The sequence below is a fragment of the Nylanderia fulva genome, unplaced genomic scaffold (assembly GCF_048542155.1).
Source record: "Nylanderia fulva isolate GAGA-0341 unplaced genomic scaffold, ASM4854215v1 Scaffold25, whole genome shotgun sequence".
Classification (NCBI taxonomy): domain Eukaryota; kingdom Metazoa; phylum Arthropoda; class Insecta; order Hymenoptera; family Formicidae; genus Nylanderia; species Nylanderia fulva.
The window spans coordinates 162,970-176,531 of record NW_028190314.1 but is presented as its reverse complement, the minus strand read 5'-3'; the positions used below and the strand labels follow the sequence as shown (position 1 = coordinate 176,531).

The following is a 13,562-nucleotide window of genomic DNA, read 5'->3' as shown; positions in this document are numbered from 1 at the left end:
TTGATCGCTGGTCGCTGTTTTTCCTCTCCGCAAGAGCGCGTGTTTCGCTACACATTGACATCGTGTCGACGAACTATTATTTTCATGGCAGACAGAGGCGCGAGATATGAGATAAATTCGTTCCCGCTATATATAGGTGTATAGAATTTTAATTTTCAATATCGGTCGATCGCATCACGGGATATCGGTTTTCAAATACGCTACCGAAGAAACGAGGCTTTACCGTAGACACGTGTTCTTAGAGGAGGCATTTATCTCTCGTCAGCTGTGACTTTCGGGAGAGTTAGCGTATCATTACCCGACGAAGACAGAGCGTTTTCGTAATATCCACGTGTCCCACTTTGTCGAAAAAAAGAAGGAACAAAAATTTTCAATGATTTTAGGTTTAAAAATCAAAGTGTATTATTAAATTCTCGTAAATCGCAGATTTCGAAATCCCCTGACGAAATAGCGTAATAATAACGAGGGAACACGTATCCAGGTCGTTAAGTTTTCAAGCGACCTTGCTTAAAATGCTCCCGAGCTTTTTGCGCAATTTGTCGCGTGCTATGTAACTATCCGAAGAAAGGCGGGAAGAATGGATACACATATAATACATGCACACGAGGAAGGAGTCGCACGATCGAGATCCAACAGGCGCCGCGTCGCTTGTGTGACATAATTTTCTTTGCCGTCGTCGACATCGAAAGACATTCATCTTGCTGTCCGCCTCTCTTGTGATGTCGTTACGTCACATCTCGTGGGGAAGAAGAACTTGCCGCGATCAATAGGCACTTCTGTGTATACGGCGCCAGAAAATTAAGCCGGCCTCGACAAAGTTTTGCATTATGGAAAGTTCTCTTATCAGTCGAGCGGTCGGCGGGTGCCTCTTTTGTGTAAACCGCTTGCCCGGTGATGAGTGACGGCCGGGGGTTGGACGGGGGTGCGTTATTATTACGCTCTCTCGCTTCCTCTTCCTCTTCTTCTTCTTCTTGTTCGGGTTTCTTCCCTCGGTTGCCTAAGATAAATATCCCGGTGTACATTATTGGGGGTGGCGAGGCATCTCGGAGAGATTGAAGGTGAAAATTTACATCTTCGCTATATCCTGGATATCACTCTCGGAATACTCCTTGGCAGTTTTTCAACCTAAGAAATTTAACGGAGGCGAGAGCCGAGTAGTATATTTCTTCAATTTGTGTAGCACTCTCACGATGTAGGAGAGGAACATGTAGCAGGAGAGAAGGGAAGATAGTCTCAATCCTCGCGTCACAAATTTTTTCGACTGTACAGAGATAAGGGCGTTTATTCTCAGAAGCGCAGAACACAAAAGCCACGAATATCTGCAAATAAAATTATAAATATATATAATCAAAGTACAAGTTAAATTTCAAAAAAGAGTAAAATTATTATTTAATTAGTAATAATAGGTTGTAAACAAAATATTTATTTGAAAACAAAGTGATAAATATAAGGCCAACTTATCGAGCTGAATATTCGAGATGTTCAGTCAACTACCATTTATTACATGTATAAATTATAAAACTACAGTCATTATATTAAAACTAACGCAAATTACAATCATTCTATAAACGTTTCGACCGCACGCGAAACAAAGAGGCAATTGCAGACGCGAATGAAAGAACATAAAAATAATATTAGATTGGACTCAACGAAACATTCAGTAATTTCTGAACACATAATAAATGAACATCATACTTTTAATTGGGACAATGTTAAGATCATGGACAACGAAAATAATTATTATAAAAGACTCATTTCTGAGATGCTACATATCAAGGAACAAAAAAATGGACTAAATTTAAACAAAGATACTGAGTTACTTAGCGAGTCGTATTTTGATATTTTGGATATATTAGCGAACAAGAAATAATAATAGGACAAATAGGACATTAACGAGTAAAACATAGATATTAGATCATATATAAACACGCACGCTCTCCGATCAAGTAGAGTTTAAAATGAGCTGTCTTTCTGTATTGTTGGTTTGTTATGTGTCATCCTTAATAACTGTTAATAAGTAGCAAAATTGCCAAGAAGAACGATGATAGGTAAGCATACTACCAATTGTAGGGGATACATATTATAATTTGGACATACGTTGATCGGTAATTTTTTATTAATCGCAGCGCCTACGGAACGGGTTAATTTCTCGCATATTAACGATGAAACTATCCGAGATCTGAACAAAATCAGGGATCATATCGAGGCGAACATTGTTGGACAGGACGGATTGAAACACGCGTTAATTGCTCAAAAACTCTTGATTCTGAATAACTATAATTAAATTTCGATATTATGTGAATTGTAAGAATTTATATTTCAATAATTATACTGAAGAAGACCGCGTGCGGTCGAAACGTTTATAGAATGATTGTAATTTGCGTTAGTTTTAATATAATGACTGTAGTTTTATAATTTATACATGTAATAAATGGTAGTTGACTGAACATCTCGAATATTCAGCTCGATAAGTTGGCCTTATATTTATCACTTTGTTTTCAATATACGAGCGACAATTGTATTAATTTATTATTTATTTGAATTTTTAATTATCAAATTATATGAGTTATAATTAGTTAAGATTAAAAATTAATTAACAAAAGAAAATTTCTTTCTTTCAAGATATAGCTCAAAAAATAATGGCATGTTCAAATTTTAATATAAGAAAATGCGAGCGATTTTCCAGCAATCATTCAATATCCATTTATTCTCAATTAATATATCTCAATTAATTGATATATATATATATATATATATACATATATCTATATAATAAAATGCACAGCATTTTTATATATCACGTTTTTTCAAAGAATATATAATTTAATCTTAATCTAATCTTTAATCTTAATTATTTACACAAATAAAATATATAAATATATATACAATACGTATTATACGTAATAATAAATGATACGCATTAATTAAAAATCATTCATCTTATGTAAAAGAAATATATATAAAATTCCATAATCATAATCGAAGAACAAACTCACCATAAAATTATCCTCACTGCATTTTTATTTGCTTATTTAATTGTGCATTATGTTATGGGCATTGAAAATCTTCATAGAAAAGATGTGCACGTTGTCTATGTGTATGATTGAAACTCAACAGCTAATTACAGCTAATATATTATATAAAATTTCAAATTAGTACCTTTGCTGTTATATTTGGCATGAAAAAAACCTCAAGTTATCAGTTATATCTCATAATAACATAGAAATATAAATCATATATCAATATATCTTTTAAAATTATGTTTCTGTATGCAAATAATATGATAGACAAATCAGGAAAATTAAAAGATGAATTAAAAAAGTGAAAATTACCTGATTTCCTATCAAATATTTATTTTAATAAAGATAATCTTTTTAACAAAACGTTTTCTCTGCAAACAAGAGCAAAACAATTTAGTTTAAAAAATTATAATAAAATTAAATATATAAAAAAGATCTTCCATATTTATATGAATTGAATATTCTCGGTCTTTTACCTAAATCGCGTAACAGTTTATCTCTATTTCTTGATTGCCACGCAAATGCAAAATTACATGTAAATCTACACAAACAATGTGTGTGTATTACAATCTTTCGCAGCTAAGAATGTATCGTTATGGGCGGAGACAGGAGTAAAAGTGCTTACAAATCTTCATTATCCCAGAAAAATACACATTGGTTATAGACACATTAATGACAGTCCACGTGGCTGTCACAGAACATCTGCACTAATGTTTATCTAAAGGTGATTCAACAGGTACGAGTATCATCTTTTATTAGGCTTTCTAGAAAGGCTATCTAGAAAGGAAAAAAACATATTCGGCACGTTTACTTTCAACGCAGACGATTAATCGTCGAATTCATATGTTTGATGAGGCTTCCAACCAAGATTCCGAATACATCTAAAACATGATGATATATTAATAATCAAGGAAATAAATTAGCAAATTATTAAAATAACAATTAATGTCAGTTAAAAATAATAATCATATACATATTTTACTTTTTTATATAGTAAAAATTAATATTTATTTATGTGAATTTGAGAAAATAATAATACAATTAAAATTTTACTTATGACTTATATAAATTTAACAAATAAAAAGTTTCGTTTACTTTTTTGCAGATAGCATAAATCCTTTTGGTCCACATATAAATACACATCCCTCCGATGAATACTCGCCAATCAATTCCTTCAACAATTCATCAGATACAGTACCGCGTCTACCTTCCCACTTATCTCCTCCTTGCGAAAGGATATGCGTAACTTTGAATCTAATAAAATAGATATAAAATATTTAGATATCATTTAATTTTATAAAATTTTTCTTTTATTTTTATAAAAATAATTGTAGAAATAATTAAGCATAATTTTCAAAATTTGAAGTATACACTAACACTTTCAATATGTGTGTGTATACTTACTTCTTCTCTGCAGACACTTTGTCAAGTTGTGCCACATAAAACATATTGTCTTCGTCCTTATTGAAGTTTAGAAGATTGATTAATTTTCTGAAAGTGTTACATTAATTAAAGAAAGATATACAGAAACGAATACAAATAATATCACATTATATTATCAATTGAGCAATTGTCTATATTGTTATCGATACTAAATATCATGTTTTTTAGTATTTTGTTGTTATTCTATACTATTTCAAACATTAAAGAACCAGAGAAAGTAAGAGATTCACAAGTAAAGTCTCAGAAAAACCAATATCCTATATTGATACTTATACTTACACGCTGCGTCTTGCCAATGCTCGCTGAATTATTCCTAACATCGCGGTTAAACCCGTTCCACCTGCCAGCATATGAATGACAGAATGCCGATCGAACGATTCGATTACAAAGGCACCTAAACCATTGCTCACTGTAAGGGTTTGGCCTGGTTGTAATTTTGTGATGGACGGACTGAGTGTGCCATTCTGATATCGCTTTATCATTAGACAAATACAATCTGGCTTGAAATTTGGCGCCATATCTTCAGGATGAAGGCACGGTGGGACAGGCGTATATGATCTTGATACTTCCATTCCTGCGACAAACATTCCATATCAGTATAATTTTGATAGCGTTTTATATATATATATATATGTTATCATATAGGAAAAGTCGAAAGAAAATATGTATATAATTATGTGCTTACCCATTATATTCATTTTAACTTCTATGTGTCTACCAATGGGAATTAGTTCTAGAAAATCTGTCGCACGCAAAACTAATAAATTAACTAGTTTGCAAAGGAGTGTATTACTGAGTACTTTGTACTCTTTGTACGTGCGTTTGTTCGTGATTGATTCTCGCGATAATGTATGGTTTCCCTGAGATTTCCAAATATCTTTAATCTTCTTTGTGAACGTAAAATCTACCTGCAACATTTAAAACACGAATTTAATGTATATTAGAGATAAATATTTTATTGAATTTATTTAAAATAAAATTTACCTGCATTATATCGAAATCCCTTTTACATATTGGCGGCCATTCCACATCTGCAATTAATTCGAGCTCATCGATGATGATGTGCTTTTCGAAAATGAGCTTGAAGATGATCTTTGAATCACTTATCCTTTGTAGTTGATAATATACTCCTGGAGAATCGCGTATAGATTGATAAAAAAGCGTGATGGAGTTAGATGTTTGTCGCCAATCCATATTTACATTACATGTATCTGAAGAGTTTTCCTCAACTGGTTTTTGTGCTAAAACAATAAAATATCTTACTGCAATAATTATTTTACAATATATTTAATGCATAAAATTATATGAAACGCGATATATTTCATTAATGTTATCTCTATTCACAATGTATTCTAATAATAAATCATTAATTTAATATATATATGGTAAATACAATAATATAATAAATCTAATATAAAGAGGTATTTGAACAAAAGCATCTTGACTTATGTAAGAAATAATTAAAAATAGTTTATAAAAATTAATCATATTTTGAAGAATAATATAATTTTCAATGTTTATGCTTAAAAAATTATTCGCTTAACTTTGAACTAGAATGCGCACAAACATATACAAAGACAATTGTAACAAACCAATACGATCTATTAATTCAGCGATGCTTCTCTAAATATAGATGACCCAGAAAACGACACGATGCAACAGCTTCAATAGGAACTCACCAGTGGAACTTTTGCTTAGACCTAACGTCACGGACGAACGGTTGTTCGCACTCGAAATCGACTTTTCCGTTACGGAAGAAGTAGTACTCGACGTGGAAGATCCGCCACGGCTTAATTTGCCTACGACGCATTTTTGTAAAATGCTCTGGTAGTTCACCCAAGCGTGCACCTGGAATTAACGATCTACGGGTACATAAAAATAATTACTACTTAGCAAGATGATGCAGCAATACAAAATGATACGACGATAAATGAAGGATCTTACGTTATCAAATAACTGCGTAGCATCCTTGCCGACACCTTTCATTAATTCGTCCACTCCTCCCGGATGGAAATCCATATAACGCGTAACATTGAATACGATTCCTACAAAGGAAATCAAATGTTAAAAAAAAATTCTAAAATAAAAAGAAATTTATTTAGGTTTTTAAATATAGAATAAAAATTTAAAGATAATTTAAATTAGATAATTTAATAAGAATTTTAAGAATTTTTTAAAATTTTGGAAGGACATCAAAATCGTTAATTTATGCGTACATAAGTCAACAAGTAGCGAACAAAAATAAATAGTAGATTTTAATTATCATGTAATTATATAATTTAACAATGTGGTCTTTTTCATGTATAGTTTGTTTATAGATAATTGTCGACAAAGAAAAATTCTTTTCTTAATGAGACAGCATAAAGTGCAGAAATAAACAGACCACGTATTGCGATCCAAGCATCGGTTTGCTTATTATGATTAGCGAGCTCGGATAATGTTACTATCCGTGGTACACCACCGACTCCGGTTAAATCGACTCCCGAGTTACCCAGACGGATCCAATCCATCAGACTATGCCCTGGTGCTAAGGCTGTTTTATTTCGAGGGTTTCCTGTAAAAAAAATCAAAATTATTTATATTTTTTCCTTTTAAAATTGTTTGCATTATATAAATCTATTTAAAAGTATATTTAAAAATTGCATTTATTATATATATATATATATATATATATATATATACACATATATATATATAATATATATAATATATATATATATATATATTTTATATATATATATATATATATATATATATATATATATATATATATATAATAGTATCACGCATATTCTTACATTCTACATTTCAAACTTGTAGCTGCGCGTAAGTCCATTTATTTTTTGTATCTAATTTACAATTAATTGCATCATAATTAAAATTATCATAGATAAATTAATTTGTAATTGACTTGTCACTTTTTGTAATTATTAATCGATAGACGTAATCGTCTTACTTTATCATATTTTCAAGTTTTAAAAAAAATTGTTTTTCTCGCACGCAATAGACATCGTCTATCTACTATATAAATTAATGCTCGAGAGTATAAAGAGTATCATTTATCCACAACAATTAGCACGTGCGCATACATGTAAACGTGATCACGAAAATAGATTAATTGGCAATTACACTAATTACTAACCATCCTGGATCTGCAGACCAAGACTCTGCGGAGACCCATCGCCATCCGCGGCGGAAACCAAAGAAGCGCCGCAGCATCGTGGCATTTTTTCATAGGAACGATAAAAATCGCGGAGACACGATCATTTTCATGATTATTTCGTGAAACAAGGAGGAAAATGAAAACCGCAAAAAATTCTTAAAATATTTTAATTATTCAATATTGCATCGATACCACGTGGAAATTCAATTTTCTTGACGTATACGAAGTAGAATGGAAAAGATAAATAGAAGAATCTGTCCTTGAAAGAAACGATAAACGAAACATATTAATAGGATCGAACGCTAGAGATGTAATAATGTCACAGGTAAATATCGAGGTCATATTTGTGCATCGATAGAAGCTATGAATACACATATATAGACACACGCACGCATTAATGTATGTGTATATAAATTTATAAAATTTATTTATAAAATGTATTTATAAAATTATATAAAAATATTTGTCTAGACAATTATTTTTTTGGAATTAATTTTTCCTCGACAAAAATGTCGAGAGAGATCATAATTTTTTGCAAGTTTGCAATTTTTTCATCATATTATATACATATGTATGTCTTATGAAGTTAAAATTAAAATTCCATTAAAGTAAATTGCATTAACTAGAGAGTGTAGTTTTGTGTTAACTTTTCAACTCCACAGAGTATACTATAGTATAGTTTGCGAAAAGTCCTTCCTTTTCAATTGCTTGTAACTCGAAAACTATTGATGCCTCGACTCTCTGCTATATAACAATTAAAAGCAATTAACTAATTAAAGTGCATGTAATTACGAACGTTTAGTTAATTCACGAGGCGGAAATATCATATGAATTTAACTTCAAACAGACTCTCACAGATTCGCAAATATCATTCGCCACATCATTGATCGCCCATTTTTAATCCAATAACTGATAATCCGACACCTGTCTGATGTCCAATACTCTTATTGTCCTTTAATTACAATTTTCAAGGCAATGAAATGCTACTCTTTAATATATTTTATTTTTTCATTTTTATTGTTATATATTTTTTCTCTATTTATCTAAATATATTCCATATTTACGTCCTTTTTTTATAGCGATATATTTTTTAATAAATTTATAGTACTAGTTTTTATTTGTAAATGTGTGTGTGTGTGTGGAATAATGTCAAAGAAATTTATTGTCCTTTTGCGCGTTACAAAATTCTGTTCATTTCTTTAATAAATCTCAAATAAAGTACGAGACTCATCCATTTCGAGCATAATTAACAAGTACCGTAGAACATCCTAAAAGGTCAAACAATTATTTAGTTAAAAATTAAGAAGCTAGTTTAAATTCATCAAGAGAGATATACTCGATTATGAAATCTGATTAGATAAAACTTCGAAAATGGAGAGGTAAACTCGAAGTAAACCAAGTCCTCCCCTGGTTAATTCAACAATGCTACTCGAGTTAAATAGTTTTGACTAAGTGTAGCAGTTATATAGCATGGAAAATGGTTTCGACCGCCCGTGTGTCTGTGTGTGTGTATGGTTTAGGTCACGAGATCGATCCAACCAACGTACTAATAATAAAGATACGAGAAGGACCATTTATTATGCATCGTGGCGAGATGACGCGCGCGTCTCTAACGCGGTGCTCACTTCAAATACGGTTGTATACCCGAAAAGGGACGTCTCTCATTTACATTAGCGAGAGAGAGAGGCAACGCACGAAATGGTGGCAACTGCTAATGATTTTAAAAGGAAAAAAATGGGAAATCCCACGAATGAGCGAGAGTAGAGCGACGAGATCTCTCCGGTGATCTCGTGGTGAAGGACCGGAGGGTACTGCGCTGAAACACGCGGCCGAATATAACCCTGAGACAGGTAGATCAATATAGTAGCGATATAGACGACACTCGCAGCTCAACACGCAGGATCTCTTTCCAGTCTCGGACCGCTTCTCCGAGTACCAAGATCAAAGCGGGAAGTCAGTAACATGAAAGACTATTGATCATCCAATTCAACGATGGAACATGTATTGTTGGAATGAAATAAGAAGACTCGCAATATACTCTTCTGGATCGCAATGTGATGAGAAAAAAAATAGGTAGAAAGAAAATTTTCTCTCTCTCTTGTATAATTTTTGTTTATAGAATTTGTCGCATTAAAATGCATGAGACAAAGTTTTAAAAATTTTATTCTTTTCACAAAAAGTAGAAAAAATAAGAAAGTATTAAAGCATGAATCTCTTTTATTTTGTTTTTTTTTGTATTATTTTTTATGGAGATTTTTGTGCAGAATGAGAAAAAATGTATGATTTTTTTTGATAATTGAAAGAATCAATATTTGTTAAAAATAATCGGACATTCTTACCGGTAGCAGATCCGGACGATAACATTGTTTCGGTTTTTGCTTTCGCTCGCTCCGGTTTAATGACTCCAGTAGGTAACACTAAAGTGTTTTTGGCCAACAGGCTGGTAGGTGAAGAAGTTTTCACGTCTACTTTCTTCATTTTTTCTTGAATATCACCAGTATCACAATTCTGATGTTTGCCTTTTCCAATCTGATCTCTCTGTTGAAATTTCGCAGAAACGTTTTTCTTCATCGACTCCATCAATTTCCCCTTTTATATGCACAGTAGTTTGAAAAAATAAAAGCGTTATGCTTCGTCAGATATATCCCAATGAAGACCGCATGGTTTAGCTTGTGGAGATCTGTGACATATGTCAAAAAAGAAATATATAAATGTCAAATAGTATTATTTCTATAAAAATGATTATTTTTATTTTAAAACCGATATACAATTATAACTAATCATTATTATAAATTTACATCAGGTTAAATTTAAATAAGAATAACATTTAAAAATATCAAAATTTACATTTTGTAAATTAAAACAAAATTACGCAATTATTCATTACATTTATCAAGCAAGAATTCTATAATAATTAATTAATTTTTAGTCAAATCATTTAGATTCTAAAAATAACAAATTATTTTTTCTAACTTTTTTATCATATATTATAATCTTTCAATATTAAACATTCATTAAAATGACTTTAGTAATGTCTTCATATATATCAAGTAATTTCTTTCTGCTTATAAATGTTGATCTTCCAAAAATTAGAAATTCATCAAGATTGATTTTGCAGCAACATGCATCATCATGTGCTGATCGCAGAATTATCGTCATCGTTTTATCTACTACGTTATATGATTTGAAATTTAGAAAGCGAAACACGTCAGGATACGACTAACATTCTCTTTCAGATTCGCTTTCTTCGTACAATTTCTCTACGCTATTTTAATTGACCTTCAATATACGCAACTTGGCATAGTTATAATCAACCATATGCATCGATGTGCACGATTACAGCTTTAATTGACAGGAGAAGAAAAAATTCCAAAGGATTCTGGCATTTAATAAAACTATAACGACATTTTGCCTCCCTTTATCTGTATTAAAATCTTAAGATACACAGTGGATGAGTAATTAAAAATGAAAATCTTAAAAATCAAATATAAATCTCTATATAAAAAAATTTAATAAATAATATTTCTTAAAGAATATTTTTTTATCTTTGTTTATTTGCATTTATTGCATGTTTTTAAAGAACTTAAAATTAAAATTACTTTCAATGATAAAAAAATTCAATAAGAGTTGAATGAGAGAAAAATGGAGAGAATTTGAAAAATTGGATGATAAAAATTAAATGAAATATTATATATGTAAACTAAGGTAGAGCCTTAACTGCGTAATTTTATTTAAGGTAAAATAAGAAACAATGTAAGAAATCTGAAAAATGTTAAATTAAAAGTGAAACATTTAATTTTCTTCTATCAAAAAGATAGAAGAAAAAAATATACTTCGTAAAGGAAGTATTCAGGATTAAAGAAAGTGAATCAGGTTCGAGAGAAATGCTTTAGCATGTAAAATTAGCTTTGACTCTCGTTTTCGTCCACGACTTGCGAAACATCTTGATGACATTCTTGCTGACAAAAGAGTAGAATAATAATAAAATTACGCAAGTGTTAAACACTTGCGTAATTTTATTATTATTCTACTCTTTGTCAAGTGATTACGAGGTAATTGGCTGCAATGAGACATTCGGTCTGGTACACATCAATGGATGTATGTAGTCTTACTTACATGCTATCTTTCAAATATTTTGGGGCTTAAACGAAATATTATCGGAGATAGAAGAGCATATTTTATATCTTATTTATATTGCAAAATATAAAATTAAATTTTAATAAAAAAATTAACTAATTATTTATAAATTATTAAAATTAATTAACAAATCTGTAATCTGTAAAATAACGATAAAAGAGAATATTATACTCACATTGTTATGTGGATATAATATATATTGATTCAGTTCTCTATTGTTACATTTATAGACTTCTCAATAGGTGATTCATAAACATGCATCTAAAGTTTACATCAGCATTAGAGGCGCTACCTACTTATTTTTTCATAAGCAATCAAGTAAGTGTTGTCTATGCTAAAACTTTAGTTTTCAAAATAGATCTAATAATTGTGTAAGTAAAGTTTCTAGACGCACACAAATGATCGCGAAATAAAGTTATTATTTAATTAATAAAACGTGTACACACACATACACACATATACGCAAAATAGTTTCGTCGTAATATGAGTATGTTTTGTAATATGCATTCTCATTGAGATAAGATAAGATAAAAAAATATGCAATTGCTAGATTATACAACCTTATCTATCAATTAGTATGTGTACGTGATAAATGTCAGAAATCGATATTCGGTCTCGGCTGTGTGTATCGCAGAAAGTATATTTACTCACACACACACACACACACACACACACACACACACACACACACACACACACACACACACACACACACACACATATATATATAGAAAATAAATATTATACGTAGTTCAAATATCGCGAGACAAAACACTCTTCATGTGTTTGTAAGTGTGCAAAGTACTGTTTTTTGCGCCAATTTTACGTCATTATTTCCATTGAAATCGCGAACAAGTCATATCTCAGGGATCTGTCATGAACTTACCAAACTTCTCATATTTCAACCCTCTTTCGACATACTCGCATACGACATGCAAACTAATTGTCGCAGATTACTAGGTTATTTTGCTCAGCTGCCGGACAATATTTATGTATGTCAACCGTGGCGTGATGGGGGACGATAAAACGAGCGAGAGCACGTGCCGAATATCGCGATAGTTTGCACTCGTACGAATACACGCGTGCGCTTCGTCGGAAGGGTTTAAACGACCTCGGAAATCGCTGTCGCGTATATCGCGACGACCGCAACCACGTTTCGGAGAGACAGGAGTTAGGTTAAGGGTCGACTCGGATGTGCTCCGTCCCGCCAGCTGGTGGAGTTATCTCACGCCAGGGCCGTAAGACCAAGGCTTTTCAGTTTGTTTTGCAGAATTTATTTGCCCGCATATTTATTATTGTAAAATTTATTTTTCGCATATTTTTTATTTTATTTTTTGTATACTATTATTATAAAATTTATTATTTGATTTATTATTATAAAAAAAAATAAGAAAAAATCGACACAAAATTAATTACTGTACAATTAATTAATTGTATAATTACTATACACACTACTAATTATTGGAAAAAACATATTGCGCAATTATTTTTATAAAGATATGTAGAACGCGAAAGTTTATTTCGAAGAATAAATATGATCAACTATAGGCAGCTAAAGGAACTCTAAAGATATATAAATAAATAAAAGATATTTTATAATACATAATACATATTAATTTATATATCCATATCTAATTCTAATATATATTTAATTATTTCTTGTCAGCATATAAATATAAATATTTCTATAAATAATATATAAACATAATCTATAATCTTTCAATATTTCTTCAGTGGAAAATTCCTTCAGATCGAAAATTTGTTACTGAGATTGAAATCGTATCATAACATAACAGATG

At 30.9% G+C, this 13,562-nt stretch overlaps 1 protein-coding gene and 2 long non-coding RNA genes across 9 annotated transcripts in view; 2 read left to right on the top strand and 1 right to left on the bottom strand.

Annotated features, from left to right (window-relative positions):
* LOC114944583 (uncharacterized) overlaps positions 1-6,548 on the top strand; it is a 51,586-nt gene extending 45,038 nt beyond the window's left edge. Inside the window, exon 3 of the long non-coding RNA XR_003822219.2 lies at positions 6,097-6,548. This is a non-coding gene — a long non-coding RNA (uncharacterized LOC114944583). The remainder of the gene's footprint in view (positions 1-6,096) is intronic.
* LOC114944521 (cytochrome b5 reductase 4) lies at positions 1,265-10,222 on the bottom strand. Of its 7 annotated transcripts, none has more exons than XM_085483465.1 (11): positions 9,966-10,222; positions 6,847-7,017; positions 6,408-6,508; positions 6,143-6,311; positions 5,448-5,704; positions 5,149-5,371; positions 4,743-5,037; positions 4,425-4,511; positions 4,116-4,274; positions 2,997-3,901; positions 1,265-1,319 (listed from the first exon to the last, which is right to left on the bottom strand). In XM_085483465.1, the coding sequence occupies exons 1-10, from the start codon at positions 10,204-10,206 to the stop codon at positions 3,847-3,849; spliced, it is 1,758 nt and encodes a 585-aa protein (XP_085339591.1). In that variant the 5' UTR covers positions 10,207-10,222; the 3' UTR covers positions 1,265-1,319; positions 2,997-3,846. The 7 variants fall into 7 exon arrangements, with proteins under 7 accessions (XP_085339591.1, XP_029176357.2, XP_029176336.2 ...); XM_029320524.2 differs by lacking the exon at positions 1,265-1,319 and adding an exon at positions 7,606-7,880 and having other exon boundaries at positions 3,004-3,901; positions 9,966-10,002; XM_029320503.2 differs by lacking the exons at positions 1,265-1,319; positions 9,966-10,222 and adding exons at positions 7,606-7,885; positions 9,174-9,787 and having other exon boundaries at positions 3,004-3,901.
* LOC146722955 (uncharacterized) lies at positions 1,380-2,447 on the top strand. Its single transcript, XR_014924847.1, has 2 exons — positions 1,380-2,048; positions 2,127-2,447. It is a non-coding gene; the product is annotated as an uncharacterized LOC146722955 (long non-coding RNA).
* Positions 10,223-13,562: the final 3,340 nt, after the last annotated feature.

What these genes read in the sequence shown, in the direction of transcription:
- LOC114944521 (XM_085483465.1), bottom strand. Translation starts at nt 10,206, where the DNA reads ATGGAGTCGATGAAGAAAAACGTTTCTGCGAAATTTCAACAGAGAGAT. An exon ending in ATCGTCCGGATCTGCTACCG is followed by an intron (nt 7,018 to 9,965) that starts GTAAGAATGTCC and finishes TTTTTTTTACAG; the next exon opens with GAAACCCTCGAAATAAAACA. An exon ending in AAAGTGTCTGCAGAGAAGAA is followed by an intron (nt 4,275 to 4,424) that starts GTAAGTATACAC and finishes CTATTTTATTAG; the next exon opens with ATTCAAAGTTACGCATATCC.